Source organism: Ctenocephalides felis, unplaced genomic scaffold (assembly GCF_003426905.1).
Source record: "Ctenocephalides felis isolate EL2017-DRISC unplaced genomic scaffold, ASM342690v1 CF-g0.4_SCAFFOLD_01886, whole genome shotgun sequence".
NCBI classification, from domain to species: domain Eukaryota; kingdom Metazoa; phylum Arthropoda; class Insecta; order Siphonaptera; family Pulicidae; genus Ctenocephalides; species Ctenocephalides felis.
In genome coordinates, this window is record NW_020538040.1 from 80504338 (window position 1) to 80523703 (window position 19366).

A 19366-nucleotide genomic window follows, 5' to 3' on the forward strand; every position below is an offset into this window, starting at 1 on the left:
AAAAATGTGTTTTTTTCTGTTTTTCAAAATTTTGTCGCCAGGTTCTTTTTACTCCATGGAGGAAGTAAAATGAAACGGGGAAATATAAGTTCAATATCCCATTTTTAAATTTAAAGGGATTTTTTGAAATAATAGCTACATTTATCTACCAAAATATGAATTTCATGTGCACATTTTTTATAGAGATAACACTGTATATAATCTTGATCTGGTATTTTGTCAGACATATTTATGAGCAATAAATATTTATCAAATTTATCTCTTGTAAAATTATTTATATTAACTTCATTTACTTATTTATTTACTACTTTTTATTGTTCAAACATTTGCCAGGTTAGTTGTTCCTTTTATCCCACCCACGTGTATATATGGTAAAGAAATGGAAAACCTTATCTGGTGGCTTTATAATTAACTCAATTAACGTCATATTCTAACTGATTATTTTTAATACAAAATATTTTCAAATTAAAGCATTACCTCCTTATATCCTGAGATGGCAACACCAAGTATCAAATTATGCTTATCGAATTCCGTTCTCAACTCTTGCAGCAACTTTGTGAAATTTGGTTTATCTGCTGCTGGTCCGGCCTTGCAGTCGCTTTGCCAACACACTGGATAGTTCCAATCGATCTGAAGACCCCGGAATCCATATCTTCGAACGAATGCAACGGCCTGGCTGACAAAATGACGTCTGGCGGTGCCGTTGCCCACCAGGCGAGAGTATTTGTCACCCGCGCTATCCGTCCAGCCGCCTAGGCCGAGAATTACCTCTGGACCGTCCAATGACGTTATGCGAGAGTATAAACCTGGAAATAAGGTAATTAATAGGAAATATAAAACAAGGTCGTGGTTTATGGCATCGTGCCTTAAGCAAATTGCTGATAGTTCCAGTACCGTTATTAAATATTCGAGAAATAAAAATAATCAATAAGCAACAGAAATTATTCAATAAAAAAAATTATTTAAAATATTTTCAATTAGATTTTCAAATCAAGCAATTCTGTCTTAAGGCATAATGCCATGCACCGCCAGTTCATTTTTTTAATTTATACCCGTTAGTCAAATTTCTTTAGAAGCATGAAAAAGGCCAAAGTTGTTGTATTATTATTTATAATATTAACAGTAATAATTAATTAGTAATTACTGTCCATTAATTTTATTTATTTTTTACTTCTATACTTTGTTTATCTTCTAATAAAGATTATGTTCTTGATGTTGTGAAGATGAAACGTAAATAGTCCCGAAACGTTGGCGATCTATAATATTTTTTTTTGGTTTGTCATTGCAATTGAATTCCTTGTGCAAAGTTCAACACAACATATACACATCTAAGAAATATACATATATACAGGGTGTCTCAGTCAAGCTGAAACAGAGTGACAGTATTGACTTTCACTGTCCTGAAAAAAATTGAAAAAAATTATCTCACGTTGTTTGGAAACTATGAGCTTTTATGTGCAACCTAGAGCTTTAGTAAATTTATGACCATTTTTCGGTTATTGTGGTTAATTTTAACTAATTGTGTGTATTTAAACTTTAGAACTGTAATTGTGAAAGAAATGTTTTCTAGGACCACAATCGAAAACATTAAGGGGGTATTCTACTGTAGAGGCATGAATTTCGTCCGGTCTTTGAAGCGCTGTATAAAGGAAACAAATAATATTTTTACTATTGATTTTTTTATCATTTGTTTATTGATATTTTATTATTACATAAAAAAATATTTAAAAAAAAATTAAAATTCACAAAGTTATGAGCAGTCAAAGTGGGGGCTCAAAAAAAAAGAGGGTGTCCTGGCGTGCATGATACCAACCCTCCTGGTGATCCAAAACATAAAAAATAGATGGATTCTTAATTATTATAGATGCCGCTATTGTATGAACCTTGGATAAGTAAAAAAAAAAATTTGTTTGAATGGCGGCAGTTTGAAAAAAAAATTTTTGTTCAGTTTTTTTTTAACAATTCCGACTAAATGAAAAGTTATAGTTTTGGACAAGGTCCATGCGATAAAGCGATGTATAGAGAAGATCATCTCCAAATTTGAAGTAAATCGGTTCATTAGAGCTCGAGATATCCTTACCGCCACCTCGAAAGAAGTAGTTCCGAGAAAACCGCGTTCAAAGTTTTGAGACTCGGTCGGACCCGAACCCAGGCCACGTCACTAAAACGGCTATAACTCAGGAAATAATAGTAATTTTGAAAAATCCTTTTAATGACATATTTTTGAATAACTAAACTTTGAAAATATGAGAAAAAAATTTTCGATTTTTTCTAAATTCTACAATAGAATACCCCCTTAACGCAATTGTCCCTCAATTCAGACTTATTGTTGAGCAATGAATTTAAAATTTTTAAAATCGGTGCACTTTCAGAGGCTCATCGTGTTAACGTTTTTGATTGTGGTCCTAGAAATGTTATTCACGGTTACTGCTTCAAATTTTAAACGGACAAAATTAGTTAAAATTAACCACAATAACCCAAAAATAGTCATAGTTTTACCAAAGCTCTAGGTTGCGCTTAGAAGCTTATAATTTCCAAACAACGTGAGATAATTTTTTTCAATTTTTTTCATTACATTTAAGGTCAATTCTATCGTTTCGGCTTGACGTCAAGGTTTGAGACACCCTGTATATAATGCATAATTATGTAAACTGAGAAATTTTTAATTTTACACATAAACAGTATAATATAATTAGAAAAATTTATGAGTTAAAAGTTTCAAACATGTTTGTTTTCTGGATTAAAGATTTTCATTTTTATTATTGAAATTTTTGTTGAAGAATCAGAATGTACATATTTCAGTGTATTAGAACTAACTTGTTCTATGATGTTATTCTAAATGTTACTTACTATTATCAATATCTGCCCAAGGGTCAAATTCTCTCGTCACAAGCGTTTCTGGATCTAATGAGGCATAAGCATAAACAATATGGGAGCATAGTGATGTATCAATTTGCTCAGGTACAAACTTAGCGTCTCCTTTACGGTAGAAGGCCCAATTTGTCACGTAACATAAGACTTTGAATCGTTCAGCTGGTGCTTTGTATATTGGTGGTCGCAATCCTAGGAAAATAACATCAGGATAAATTTTAAACACCGTGAATTAGATAGTAATACTATGATATACTTTTTGATAATTTATTTATATTTATGTGTATGAACCTCAGACATACTTTTTGTAGGTATGCACAAGATTATGTTTAGAAATTATGTGAATATACTATTACTTTGCAAATAAATGTTATTGGGATAACTTGAACCAAATATAATCATTTCATAATGCAACTCTGCGAAGCGATATATTAGAATGTATAGTCTTTAAATCAAAATTGTACTTTTAACTTTTTGTCTTGGAGAAATTAATTTCGTATTCTAATGGACAATGCGTTGCGTGCAATTTAAACTAATATTGATAAAAACAAAGGTAAAAAGAATACATAAAATAAACATTACATTTTTAGTTATATATGTACATCCATCGAACAAGTTGCTAAGCTTTCTTTGTTCTTTGTTTATTGGTTATCTAAAATTACTAAACTAAGAAATTAGTTTTGAAGTTCGAGTTAAAAAGAATTGAATGTATATTTTTATATCAAAACATTTTGCATTTATTACTCACGGAAGTCAATAAGATTTTGAAAAGAATCACTGTATTGTCCACGCTCTCCTAATGCAGCTGGTCCTCGAATATTAAACTTTGATGGAAATGGTTGCTCTGAAAAAAAAGTTATTAAAATTAAAAAAATCACAAATATTAGTAATGGTTTTTAGTTTTTTTTTTCATATAATATTTGTTTGTTATAATCATAAGTATTTAATTGCCATTTGCGTTGTTTAAATGAATATAAATATAAATTATAATGAAGTTGTACAGAAAAACTAATAATAATAATATTAATTAAACGTGAACTAATAGCAACAAGTATTATCGTCATGGAGCTAAAACTTTCTGCATTTTTAATAGAATATCATGGTGAAAATGAGATATATAAATTTTAATAAATACTTACGCCAATTGATTATTTTTTGATAAGGATTATCAGATCTGTATGGTGCAGGTTCGCTATCTGCATTCGTTGCTTCCCCCCATTCAGCTTTTAGAGATCCCCATGGATCCTCATTCGAAACAAGTTCCTCGGCTTCATCTGCACTCCACAAAGGTACCTTTTCTACAGCATCACGCAAAGGCAAACGTTGCGGCAAGTTATGCCTGCGATAGATAAAAATTAAAGTGATATTAAATAATCAAACTTTTTTGGTAGAAATATAATTATTAATAGATAATATTTTGCATTATCTATATTGTATAGCAAAATGAATAGTACTAACTACTTTGCGAAGCAAAATTATAAGAAATTTTAGATTTTCTATAGTCAGCAGAAGAAAATATTGTCCCACGTATCCCATAGTGCTCTGACAATGTGCAAAAGTAAATTTATTATATCAAATACATAACATGAATCGTATTATATAATTACAGAGGTTCACAAAAAAGTTATATGTGCTGGGTGTGCTATTTATGATTTCCAATATAAGTTTTACCACTGAACACAAATCTAAAGTCAAAATTGGAAGTCAAACTGCAAAAATAGAGAATATTTAATAAAACTGATGAAATCTTGAATCTAGTAATTTTTTGCATGATAATTAGGAACATATAATTTGTTTGTTTCCTGATCCTTTTCTTCTTAAATGATCTGTTGAGTTTTTTTCTGTAGCTTCCAGCAGTAATTTGCAAACATATTTTCAGATATCTGCAAATATGTGTGCAGATTATCTAGAGGCAAAAGGGGAAAAAGTATGTTTGCAAATTGCTGGTGGATGCTACAAAAAAATAGTCATTAGAGATTGAAAAGGCGTTGCAGAAATCCGTTGCACAGGTTATTTAAGGAAAAAATGGTCAGGAAATGAAAGAAATTATAAGATTTTAATTACTACGCAGATAAACTACTAGATCAGAGATTTTATCGTTTTTATGTTTTGCTATTTTTTGCCGTTTGAACCCAAATTTTGACATTTGATTAGTGTTCAGCAGTGAAAAAAATTGTTAGGAAACATATGTTGCACGCCCTGCAAATACAACTTCTTTTTATAAATTTGTGTGATTTATTTATATCATGAAAATGCTTTTAAATGCCCTTCAAAAGCGCTGCTGACTATTGTATGAAGCTTTCTACAAAAATTTGATTTGATTTCGGTAATTCAAAAATTGCTAATTGACCAGGTTAATTTATCCCCTGATTCGCTTTTGTTTGAAATTTTTAGCCTGCGTTTATTATTCGTAATGTTCGTTAGGCGAGAGGGCGCACTTTTGCACGTCAATATGCAATGTAAAGCAGTGTTATCCAACGTTTTATAACCGAGCACTGTCTACCACCTCCCCCCCGCCCGATCTTTTAAAAAAATGATGCGCTTCACTTTAACAATTTTATTTCATCTGAACTGATCAAATTATTAAATTATAATATTTAATCATTAGACTATAAAATAATATGCAATTTTATGTAAAAACATATATAATTAATAATTATTTATTCATTAATTTTCTTATCGTTTCAACATTTTTGGTTTTGTTTCGAAAATAGTATTTTGGAAAAAGCTGTACGCCTCCTTAGAAACAGCCTAGTACCCCCTTGAGGAAACGCATTCTGCAGGTTGAAAACCATGAAAATAAAAACTTAACTTACAAGTAAAGACCTTTTTTATAAACCAATCAATTATGTCATTAATTTCACCTAAGCAAAAACCTCTGCGGCACGCTTTCCACGGCGTCACGCAACGGCAGTGCGGACGTGCCAAAAACTGCTTCCATGTAATCTGTCGTGAACCGCGGTGGAGATTCCACGTTGTCGCGCCTGAACTGCGGCGTCCCCGCCGGTGGCTCTTTCAGTCCGGCGGCGCCGAGCGCCATTGACAGGAACAGCGTAGCCCAGCATAGCACCGCACTGCTACGCTGCAAGTGAAAGAAATGTATAGTTATTGCAAAAGAAGGTGTACATGTACACATAATTTATGAACTGGAATAATTGCTGACCAAACTATTTAATATATAAAACTAATGGGGCGCATGGCACCGTGCCTTAAGGCAAATTGCTGAAACTTCCCGTACCAAAAATTATTATTTTTTTAAAAACGATTAACATTTTTGAAAAAATTTTACTTCGAAAAAATTAGATTTTTGAGAAACTATAAATTTGACAAAAAATTACTTCTTTTTGAAAAAAAAAATTTATTGAAAAAAAGTGTTTTCTTTATTTTGACATATTTTGGAAATTCTGAACTTTTTTTCAAAGCAATCGTACTGCTTTAACTGCATAGAGACGAAATGTCAAAGCGCGTAAGCGCCGCGTCGCCGTCTAACGGATAAACTGTATACTTATTGTTAAAATCTCTATAAAATATCCGATAATATGTGTGTGTATGTGTGTGTGTGTGCGGATACAAATTTTCGTCGACGATTTCGGGAACACCGATCGACCAATTTTCATGAGGGCAGATCTAGCGGTTTCTGAGATCTAACAAAAAAAGCCATACGTCCCACTAGTTTCGATTTTTTTGCGATTACTATAACTTACACTATTGAAAGTTAAAAAAATATCACATTTGATTGTCACCTATACATGATAGCATGATATTTTCTCCATGATGAATTTAAATAATAGAATTATCCGTTTTTTAATAATTTTGTTGTGTTAAATTTCCGTTTAATTAAAAATATGTATTTTTATTAAGATGTATAAGGTCATGCTTTTAACCTGGTGATTACTGAATGATGACACACATCAAGTGTCAAAACGTATAACAATAAAGGAAATTACTTTTTCTTATCTATTTTTTTTTGACAAATGGGCTGTTAATTTTTTTAGACTATATATATATATATATATATATATATATATATTAGTATGGGAGTTTTTAGAAATTTATTTAAAATCCCTACGTTTCGGCTAGCATCATAGCCTTCATTCAGTGGCAATGTTAGTGACATTTCTAACTTAGGCTTAGAATAGTCAATATATAGTTTCGACAACTTATTTAAAGTTATTTATGTTTATTTGTATGTTTTGCCATTTGTGATGTTAAAAAATATATATTTTACCACTGTACAGATACTCATACCATGGAGTAATAACGTTTTCATCTGTTATATTAAGATAAAAAAAATTATATTGATTGTCATTGAATGAAGGCGAAGATGCCGAAACGTATAGATTTTAAATAAATATCTAAAAACTTTTATACTATTTTTATTGATGTAACGCCTGACCTTTAAACTCAAACTAGTGGTGCATGGCATCCGTAATTACACATACCGTAATACCGTAATTAAACACTCGAAGTATAAAAGTCAACACAGTAGATCAATAAACAGATATTATAAAAACTAGAAATTTCATTATTTCTTCTTTATAGACAAAATGTGGAAACTAATTAGATTAGACATCATCGTTTATATATGTGTTAACGCGTCATTGCCAACCCTGGTATAATAATTATATTTTATTATCTCCATGCAGGATAGCGACAATAAACCCTCATTCATCCCTTTCATTGTTACGCGTCCTGTCGCAAAATCAGTAATCCATTTTTCCTAGAATTTTTATCACCTGTCCCTGACTACATCATACAATCATCCTTATATTTCCAAGAAATTCGCACTACCTGTATCCAGTTTAAATTCTTCGTATCATGCAATTTATCAACCAATACCTGTTCGGTTGATAAATGTAATAACCACTGATTGGTTCCAAAATTGTAATGGGGTGTCCTTAACTCCACAAAATGGGCCAATCAGAAAAATATATAAAATTATAAAATCTACATAATTTAGTATCAACCTAAATTTCATATAGCTAAGATCAGTCGTAAATTAACACTCAAATCTAAATCATCTAATTAAAATCTCAACTATATATTTCAAATACACAATAATCAAACAGTTATTCATCATCTTTTATTCATATTATCTTTTCAAACGGTCTGATATAGCCAACAACTAAATATATCTGGTCCTTCGGCAAAGTGCAAGTGTTCAATAGAGTTCGGCAGCATCCAGATAGATCACGAACTTCTTAAACACTTTGAACCTATCTCAACAAATACTTTTTTGGCCATTCAAACCGAATGGTCATTTTACTAAACATTTTTTGGTCCTTCGAGCCGGATTAACCAGTGAAAGTGAAAGAAACAATCTAAAATCTAAAACTTAGTGCACAGTGTATTATTTAAATCTTCATCTTCTAGCGTGATACGCTGCATCGCATATTAAGTTAAAAACCTTTATCTAAAATCTAAAATCTAAAACTTAGTGCACAGTGTATTATTTAAATCTTCATCTTCTAGTGTAATACATTGCATCGCATATTAAGTTAAAAACCTTTATCTAAAATCTAAAATCTAAAACTTAGTGCACAGTGTATTATTTAAATCTTCATCTTCTAGTGTAATACATTGCATCGCATATTAAGTTAAAAACCTTTTTCTAAAATCTAAAATCTAAAACTTAGTGCACAGTGTATTATTTAAATCTTCATCCTCTAGTGTAATACATTGCATCGCATATTAAGTTAAAAACCTTTATCTAAAATCTAAAATCTAAAACTCATAGTGCACAGTGTAATTAGTTAAATCATCTTTTAACATAATGCACTGCATCGCATGAATATTAATCTAAACTCTAAAATCTAAAACTTATAGTGCACAGTGTAATTAGTTAAATCATCTATTAACATAATGCATTGCATCGCATGAATATTAATCTAAAATCTAAAACTTATAGTGCACAGTGAAATTAGTTAAATCATCTTTTAACATAATACATTGCATCGCATGAACATTAATCTAAAATCTAAAACTTATAGTGCGCAGTGTAATTAGTTAAATCATCTTTTAACATAATACATTGCATCGCATGAACGTTAATCTAAAATCAAATTTAAACAACGATTATATCAGCAACAATTCAAACAATTAAATCAAACTAACATCAACATTAACAATAAATCTCAGTGTAAGTGCATTGTGTATTATCGTGAAACAACAAGAAGCAGCATAATTATAGCACAATAAAGCTGCAGCACATTATCAAGGAAACAACAGCTGAATCCAAATCAGCTCATGAGGAACAATTGCGGACACATGACGCGACAACACAAAGGTCAGTCTAATTTAAGCACTCCTTTTTCTTAATCCTTCCTATTCATTATCTTTACCTATCGTTATTTGAATTTTGCGTAGTAGATCTGTGTTAATATGGATTCTTTAGAAAATTTAAATATCAAAAAAGAGTTTATGAAATTTCGTTTGACGCAAATCCATAGCTTTTGTAAAAGAATAAGAGAAAATGAGAGTAGCAAGTTAGATATATCAGAGCTTAAACAAATATTAGAAATACTAAAACCTTCTTTAGATACTTTTCAAGAAATATTAATTCAAATTGCAAATCATTTTGATGACGAAGAGTACATTGACTTTTTGATAGATACAGAATTTTACGATTTCAATGATACTTATACTAAATGCTGTGTAATTTTAATAACAATTATTAAAACATTCAAAACAGATCCTAGCTCAAATAGTGGCCTTGGTGACAAATCATATCAAACAAACAATAATAAATTTGCAGTAATTAATTTACCTCATTTCGACGGTACAGATATTAACTGGTTACATTTCTATAATTCATTCTATACAATTCATATTGACCCAAATATTAGCAATTCTCAAAAATATTCTTACCTAAAATCTTGCTTGAAAGGCGAAGCAGGTAACATAATCGATTCTTTACCTGCTACCGCGGACAACTACATAAATGTTTGGGAATTGCTAAAATCGCGGTACGAAAGTAAAACCATTATAGTAAACAATTACACAAAAACTTTAAACAACTATATTTCGATTCCATCTGAATCAATAACTCTCAATGAATCTAATAATAATAAATCTAAAAACGTTGTGCATCCTGAAACTATAAACGTCATTAAATCAGATACGGCAAAAAGAGGAACTACGTCGGTACTATTATTAGATTCTAATAATCAAATAATAAATCAATTAACAAATGAGAATATTACTCAATATCAAAAAAGCAATGTTATTAAAAACGTCTTCTGTAATCATAACTTATCAACTAAAGCTAATACGACAGAAGAACTAGTTTTAAATAAACAAAATCTAACAATTAACTTAAATCAAGCTAATTATAACGCTGAACATCTTGAACCTAAAAACAACATTAAATCAATTACGGTAATAAGAGACACTACCTCAGCACCATTATTAAAATTCAATAATCAAATAAAACAAGTAACAAATAAGAATCTTACTCAAAATCCAAAAAACGATGCTATTAAAAACATCTTCTGTGACGTTGACTAAATTGATTGAAATTGACTGAAGATTAAATAAACAAAATCTAACTACTAAACATAATCAAGCAAAGTACAACGTAAATTATTCTAATGCTAACTATCAAAATCTTTTAAACAATCAGAATACTTGGCTTAATATCGGCGATAAAACAATTACAACTTTAGCCAAGACAGGGTTTGAATTTAATTCTAAAAATATCACTATAAATCAAACAATTAATAAAAAATCAATCTTAGCTGCAACAGTGCAAATATTCAATCTTATGATATTAAGAGATCGCCATAGCTTTGTCCATAAAAAGTATAAAGCATATACATATTGGTTCGTGTGTTTTGTCACCAAAGCTATCGACATCGAAGTAATATACGATTTGATCGCGGAATCTTTTATATTAGCTTTAAAACAATTTACCGCAAACTCTAGCAAATCTCGCGAATTATTAACACAGATTGAAACAATATTGAATTTTAGACTATTATCTTTACAAGGTTCCAATCCAAATAATTACAATCCTTCAAACCCTATCATTTCCTAATTGACAAACCACCAACATCAATCCTAAATCCATGCGTGCTTGAAATCTCTGACAACTATCAACAGCTATCAACTTCATCAGAGAACAAGGCAACATCATCAGAAGCGGTTGTGCAAGAAAACGCACAAAAATGCATCAAAACTTATTGTAAGCTAAATTCGGTAGTATGGTACTATTCCTCGATTAAATTCTAAAACCACTACGACCGCGATTAGGCATTATCACAAATCTGCACCCTAAGGACGGCATCATCATTCGAGTGGTAAAAGCAAAATTAAACAAAGACATTGTAAAATCTAATAACTAACTTTTGTGTGATTACATTGTGAAACAGTGAAAATGATCAATATTAAACATAAAAAACAATTTGTGTATTACCGAATAATCAAAAACTATCTGAAACATTAAATAATTATAGTGTGGTGAAGTGTCAGTACAATCATTTTGAACATTTGGACAATTTTAAAGACTCTAGTAAAGTGTCCGTGAATAATCTAACATTATATCCATTATCATTATCATTAATCAATCTATTATCAATATTATCATCACATGTCATGTGATATCTATAAACTTTCAAAACATTAACATTGTTATAAGCAATGGCATAAAACTATGATTAAGCAACGTTAAAAAATATTCATAATTAATTCCTCATAATTTTTTAAGTCCGGGGGCATGTTAACGCGTCATTGCCAACCCTGGTATAATAATTATATTTTATTATCTCCATGCAGGATAGCGACAATAAACCCTCATTCATCCCTTTCATTGTTACGCGTCCTGTCGCAAAATCAGTAATCCATTTTTCCTAGAATTTTTATCACCTGTCCCTGACTACATCATACAATCATCCTTATATTTCCAAGAAATTCGCACTACCTGTATCCAGTTTAAATTCTTCGTATCATGCAATTTATCAACCAATACCTGTTCGGTTGATAAATGTAATAACCACTGATTGGTTCCAAAATTGTAATGGGGTGTCCTTAACTCCACAAAATGGGCCAATCAGAAAAATATATAAAATTATAAAATCTACATAATTTAGTATCAACCTAAATTTCATATAGCTAAGATCAGTCGTAAATTAACACTCAAATCTAAATCATCTAATTAAAATCTCAACTATATATTTCAAATACACAATAATCAAACAGTTATTCATCATCTTTTATTCATATTATCTTTTCAAACGGTCTGATATAGCCAACAACTAAATATATCTGGTCCTTCGGCAAAGTGCAAGTGTTCAATAGAGTTCGGCAGCATCCAGATAGATCACGAACTTCTTAAACACTTTGAACCTATCTCAACAAATACTTTTTTGGCCATTCAAACCGAATGGTCATTTTACTAAACAATATGTTTGAATGATATATATATGAACAAAATCTAATTAAGCGGACTTATTGTTAAAATGAACATATTTTATTTCAAATGCATCATTTTTTTGTTGGTGAAATATATGCACTGAATTAACAATTATAATTAGTTTTTGTAGTATCAACTATACAAACATAAAAAGCATTGAAAAAAAATTTAAAAAATATTACTGATATGGGATTCGAACTCGATCAGTTTTGACTTTCTCATCTACTAACTCGAGCGTCAAAAATTGTAATGACACGCCAACCAAATGACCAAATATGTGTGCGTGGATTGGGTCGCGTGTTCGATAGATGCAAAATAGAAGGACTGAAAGGATTGGGAAGAAGAAGAATGCAAATGGTTGATGACTTACGCGAGAATAGGAAATACAGAGAACTGAAAGCACAGGATCAGGAGGCATGGAGGAAGAAGTTCGGAAAGAAAAATTTATAAAAACGTGTATAAAGTGATTAATGGTTATTAATTAATGGTAATACAACGATAATGGGAATAATAATCAGGGGAGGGGAAGAAAATCATTAATTTTGTGGGGCTCTCATACCATGGACCTGCCTTCGGGCAGACTTCTATTATTATTATTATCACTAATGTTAGTAATAATAAATAATGTACAAATATGGAGCAGTTAATTGCCTAACATTTAAAATCCATATTTGTTTAAATTCGTTTAATGTTTCTCATCTTTAATATAATTGTAGCCATTTGGACAGATTCAATTTCTCAAATATATAATATCAATCGGGTCGGTCTATCAAGGATGTTATTCCAACACAGATGTTTTTGACATGAAATAATATAGGAAAAAGTATTACGTCTCAACTTTTCTTGAAATTCATGAAAACACGAAATTGTTTTTGATAACATTTATTGGATTTATTATCTAGTAATCTGTAATTCAGCAATTATAAGTTTTTGAATGATCAAGATATTTTTTTCAAAAATCGTTTTTCTATAAGCATTATTACATTTTTACATTATTATATTTTTTTGTGTATTATAGTATTACATGTTTAGTATATTATATTTAGTTTAGTATATTATATTATTACATGTTTTTCTAATGATACAGTAATTTTCATTCTAATACTTTCAAGCAAACATATGAACGTTACAAATAGTTTTGTAAAAATAAATATTGTTTTTATGATTATGATAAATTTTCTTAAATATTTATATTTCATAAGTAGTTTGTTGAAAAAGCAGGATTGTTTTATAACAATTAATTAAGTCATTTTATGTTGGTAATTACTCGTAATAAAATGGACCAAATTATTGACACCAGTATTTTAATAGATTTTTTAAGTATGTTCAATAAGACAACAAATAACCTATAAACGACGATGCATTATTTATATTTTGCCAGACATTGGCAAATTTGATCTTAGATGCAAATGATATCATGTCATCATTGATCGATCGATCAATTAAGTTCATTTGTATTTATTTTAGTTTATTTTTTGTTGTCACTGAGGAAGAAATTTTATAAGGAAAAATTATATGTTTTCGGTTTCGTTTAATTATGAAAACAATACGTTTTTAAGTTTGTACCAAACATCTTCAAGTTTCTGCATAGTAAATTCATTCATAATTATCAAATATTATTTTTTTAGCATTTGTTATTGAGAAGTACAAAAACGAACTTAGTACAACTATAGTTGTAACAGCATTTTGCCTGGATTTTAAATTTTTGAAACTAGTCTAACCGTTTTTGAGAAAACGTGGATTAAAGGTCAAAAATTAGCAAAACGGATTTTTTTTTTGCGAAAAAAAACTTCTCCTTCGGGAAGTTAAAAATATGCGCTTTCATAAAGAAAATTGGACTGTTGAATATATTGCGTCGTTTTGACCCTCTGCTCTTATATATCGAAGCAGATAAAATTATATTATAGCACATTGTAATATTACTTTTATTTTTGGCGCCGAAATAAACGGCAGATCGTAAATAATTTGTGATAGACACGTTTTATGTATAGTAGGCATACCATGAATTTACGATAACAATAATGCTCTTGACAATTGATTTACATATTATTTTGACCGTTGACTTTATGGAAATGCTTTTCAGAATAGCTTGAGATTCGTTTTAGATGATACGTGTATAAACATATCTGTGAATAAAATTTAATTTAATATTTTACATTCTTGAGTTACACTTTAAAAAGCCGTTTAAAAGCACCGTACTATCGAATATAACTAATTAAATCAGTAACTGTACAAATCTGGTTTGCAAAAATATATAGATTATTAGATCGGTACATTTGAATTTATGGTGCTTGTTAAACGGTATATGAAAACCGCTATATATCTGGTTAACTAAATGACGGTATTATGTAGGCGAATCAATTATGATTTACGCTTGCAAAGAAGCGTCCGAGGTATAATATTATACTATGGAATTATATGTCTATGATACCTCGAGAGAGATCTTATTCGATTCTCTATTTATTTAGGTTCAATCCATCTGTTTTTCTTAAAAAAGTATTTTAAATTTTATTGTTTTTTAAACTTTGCTTTGATTCTAAATATCTTTAATTTGCATTTAGTCTTAATTACATTTTATTTTTTATTTATGACCGTACTATATCACTTTATTTTTACTATATAAAATTTATTTATAATAAACAAATTATTCAACTTTATAAAATACAACTAAGTGTAAGTGGCACTTTACCTTAAACAAGTTGCAAAATCGATAAGCGTAAATAATCGTTTTAATCAATAAGAATTAAGTTATGTAGTAATTTTTTATTACGATGATAGAAGTTTGAAGTTTTGACACGGCATATTACTCCAAACTTTAATGAATTATTATAATCAAATCATTTGTCTTCAACCCACAATATTTTAATATGCTCGTGAATACTATATAAATTGTCTATAACTGTGCTAGCGTCCGATTTCGTGATTCTAAAAACATTTCATTTGTAAAATGAAGAACGGAGCTGAAACTTTTGGGAAAGCAGTTCTAGCGATTTCGGAGATCCAATAAAAAAAGTAAATTATCTGATACTTTATAGAGATTTAAATAATATTTAAATAATAAGTTCAAATTTTTACAGTTTATAATCTATATGGGGTTCCATATGAATGTTTATCCGCAAGATTGCAACGCGGCGATCACGCGCTTCGATATTTCGTCTTCAAAACAGCTACGCAACGCGATTGTTTTAAAACAAAGTTTACAATTTTCAAAAATTTCAAAATAAAAAAGTCTAATGTTTCAAAATAGGTATTTTTAACTTCGCGTAGGTTAAGTTATAGTAATCGCAAAAAAATTTAAGATAAAAACTTTTATATATCTTAACGTTTCAAAAAATTGATGTACGTGTGTGGGTGGATACAAATTATTGTCGACAATCTTGAGAACACGGATCAACCGATTTGAATAATTAAAAAAACATTCAATTCTTATTGATGAAAAAGTGCCAAAAATCATAATCCAGGTTTTGAAAGAACAGAGCGTCCGATTTGAATAAATAAAAAAACATTTTATTTTTAACTTCCCGTAGGGTAAGTTATAGTAATCGCAAAAAAATCGAAAATGAAAATTTTTGCATTTCTCGACGTTTCAAAGGTTTCTGAATATTTTGGCATACCTTAGAAAAAATCGATGTATGTGTGTGTGTGTGTGTGTGTGTGTGTGTGTGTGTGTGTGTGTGTGCGTGTGTGTATGTATGTGCGGATACAAATTTTCGTCGACGATTTCGGGAACACCGATCAACCGATTTGATTAATTCAAAAAACATTCGATTCGTATTGATAAGAAGACGTGCTGATTAGTTTTTGGCGAAGTCAGGTCTAGCCGTTCCGAAGATACGGGGCAAAAAGTGCCGAAAACGGTAACTCAGTTTTTAAGAGAACGGAGCGTCCGATTTCAATAATTCAAAAAACGTTTTACTTGTATTGATAAGGTGAAATACCGATCAAATTTTCATAAAGGCAGGTCTAGCGGTTTCGGAGATCTAATGAAAAAAGTAAAAAAAAATGCCATTTGGCGGTCAAAAATGATCATTAGACATATGCACATCAAATTATTAGATATTTTATAGAGATTTTAACAATAAGTATAATTTTGGTTTACATTCCTATGGGTTCCGTACCAATGTTTACGCGTTAGACGTCGACGCGGAGCTTACGCGGTTTGATATTTTGTCTTTATGCAGTTAAAGCAGTACGATTGCTTTGAAAAAAAGTTTAGATCTTTCAAAATATGTCAAAATAAAGAAAACATTTTTATTTCAAAAAAAAAAAATTAAAAAAAAAAAATTAAAAAATTTTTTTTTTTTAAAAAAAAGTAATTTTTAGTCTAATTGTTTGTCAAAAATCTTATTTTTTTGAAGTAAATTTTTTTCAAAAATGCTAATCGTTTTTAAAAAAATAATTTTTGGTACGGGAAGTTCCAGCAATTTGCCTTAAGGCACGATGCCTTAATTGCCTTAAGACAGAATTCCACTTACAGCTAGTTTTACATATTTTGAAAGGCAGGTCCAGCGGTTATGGACTCTCAATAAAAAAGTTAAAAAATGCCATTTGGCGGTCAAAAATGTTCATAAGACATATGCACATCTTATCAGATATTCTATATTCGTTATACTGCGACGCTGCGCCCACGCGCTTTGATATTTCGTTTCTACGCAGCTAACGCATTGTGATTACTTTGAAGATAAGTTCAAAAACTCCAAAATAAAAAAAATCAAACTTAAAAAAATTGTATCTTTAAGACACAATGTCATGCACCACTAGTTTTGAAAAAAATTCAAAATTCTCAACAATCTATTTTTTTCAGTTTTCCAAAAATTTCAAAGCATTTTGAAAACTTTTATTTTTTGGTACGGGAAGTTCAAGCAATTTGCCCTGTAAATCGAATGACTAACGGCCTAGACACGTGAGTCACGGGTGTGAAGCCATATGATTTCGCATAACACGCATTGCCGCCGTCGTATCCTCGCGCACATACAGTTATTCAAATAAAACATTTTTAAAAACGATCACACCAAAGAACCACAGATCATTAATCATGCCGTCGTCATTATTATGTGATAGTATTAATAATTGAGTTTTAAGAGCTTTTTTCACACGAACTCTTACAGTTGACAAAGTTACGAGAAAGAAGTGAATTTTAGTGTGTAATGAAGATCATGAAAATGAGAATAGTCCGCACAGCTTTTGGAAGAGCTAAGCAGAAACGACTTAAGGATAATAACTCAACTGCTAAACTGAAATAACTGAAACTAAACCGAAGTTTTTTTTAATTACAATCGGTCTATATTACTAAGTCATTTAGTAACTGCTAATCAAATATTAGCGTATGGTTTGTAATGAAAGCAAATTATATTCTAGTTGTGACATATTATGATTATACTTCGTTCACTATATCAAGTAAAAACCTGAAATCTACTACTGCTACTTGATACCGAGCTGGCCGATGTTAAAATCGAACCCGGTCTAGAAATTGCTAGCCTACAACTTTTATCTAAAATCTACGGCTGGCTCAAAGAACCCGAGAATCGCATGAAAAAAAAAATTAATGTGGCAAAGATCGCACTTTTAAAACCGCAATCGATAACTTCGAAATAAGATTAGTCTTCACATAAGTGAAGCGCGATTAGCATATGAGTGAAGACTAAATCGGATTGAGAAGAAGAAAAGTTGCCTGAGACGCTTTAGAAATACTGGGAATCGTGTAGAAAAGATGTCTGGTTGTCAAAAAGGACAACCTGCGCCTGTTTCATAGTTGACAGAAAGCTTTCGACAAACTAAACCTGTACTTACGAAAATATTGAAGACGATTCATAAAAGCAAAATCAGCAGTTGCCTTATTAAAAATCGAAGCCAAATTACAAAATATGATGACAAAATCTTTCAAGGGAGAAAAAAATATAGGGTAGGGCAGGACACAAAAGTCCAATTTGACTAGGAGCAATTATATTGAGAAAACCAATTGGTTTGTTTTACAACAAATAACACATATCAAACAACTATCTGACAATGTTCAGTAAATCTCCCATCTACTTCACCATTGTAGAAATATGGTTTTTTGTTCTTTTTGAAACATTTATCATTTGGTTCCTTTTATCTCTTAGCTGGGGTAGGGTCTAAAAAATCCACAATTTCATTGTTAATTTTAAAAAGGCTTTATGGAATATTAGCTACATTATTTAATCTTTGCGGTGCAGTTTAATTATGAGGCTGAACAACAAAATTAAAAATCAAGATTTAAATATGTATTTTTAAACACAATGAACATACATTTTTATCAACTCTTACTACTTAATAATCTTGCTTTGGTAATATAATTATTTCAAATGAGATAAATACAATTTCTGTTTGAAATACGTACATATTACATGGAAACATTTTTAAAATATGGCAGTTTATCTCTTTATTGCGATGTCGCCTGATTTAATTTTCTCTACTTCAAAATAATAACGTAAAAAATGCCACACATTACTTGTTCTTGAGATAACGGGGGTGGTCCAAATAAGTAAATTGAAAATCCACAAACAAGTGGTGTTTGTCCGCCAAGCAAACTTGTGTCTACATTGGTCACTCATGGAAACATAACCTGAATTTTCAAGAATGATTTTAAGCAGTTGTTTATTTTTACATTGTTTTTTAACTTCCCGTAGGGTAAGTTATTGTAATGGGCCAAAAATCGAAATTGAAAATTTTTACATTTCTCGACGTTTTGAAGGTTTCTGAACATTTTGGCATACCTCAGAAAAAATGGATGTGCGTGTGTGTGTATGTATGTATGGATACAAATTTCCAGTTATGTTTTCTGGTGCACGGATCAACTGATTTGAATGGTTCAAAAAACATTCGATTCCTATTGATAGGGAGATGAGCTGATTAGTTTTGGGCAAAAGCAGGTCCAGCAGTTACGGAGATAAAGAGCAAAGAGTACAGAAATTAGAAATTGAGTTTTTGAGAGAACGGAGCATCCGATTTAAATGTTCTTAAAAACATTCAATTAGTAATAATTGGGAAAAGTGTTTATCAGATTTTGGCAAAGGCAGGCCCAGCCATTTCGAAGATACGGAGCTAAATGTGCAAAAAATGGCAGTT

At 30.4% G+C, this 19366-nt stretch overlaps 1 protein-coding gene across 1 annotated transcript in view; it reads right to left on the minus strand.

Moving 5' to 3' along the window:
* LOC113375429 (probable chitinase 10) overlaps positions 1 to 19366 on the minus strand; it is an 85161-nt gene that overhangs the window by 19944 nt on the left and 45851 nt on the right. The window contains exons 3-7 of the mRNA XM_026615368.1: positions 5736 to 5953; positions 4011 to 4210; positions 3620 to 3715; positions 2851 to 3063; positions 478 to 806 (exon numbers count right to left, since the gene is read on the minus strand). Of these exons, the coding sequence (XP_026471153.1) occupies positions 478 to 806; positions 2851 to 3063; positions 3620 to 3715; positions 4011 to 4210; positions 5736 to 5953 (1056 nt within the window). The remainder of the gene's footprint in view (positions 1 to 477; positions 807 to 2850; positions 3064 to 3619; positions 3716 to 4010; positions 4211 to 5735; positions 5954 to 19366) is intronic.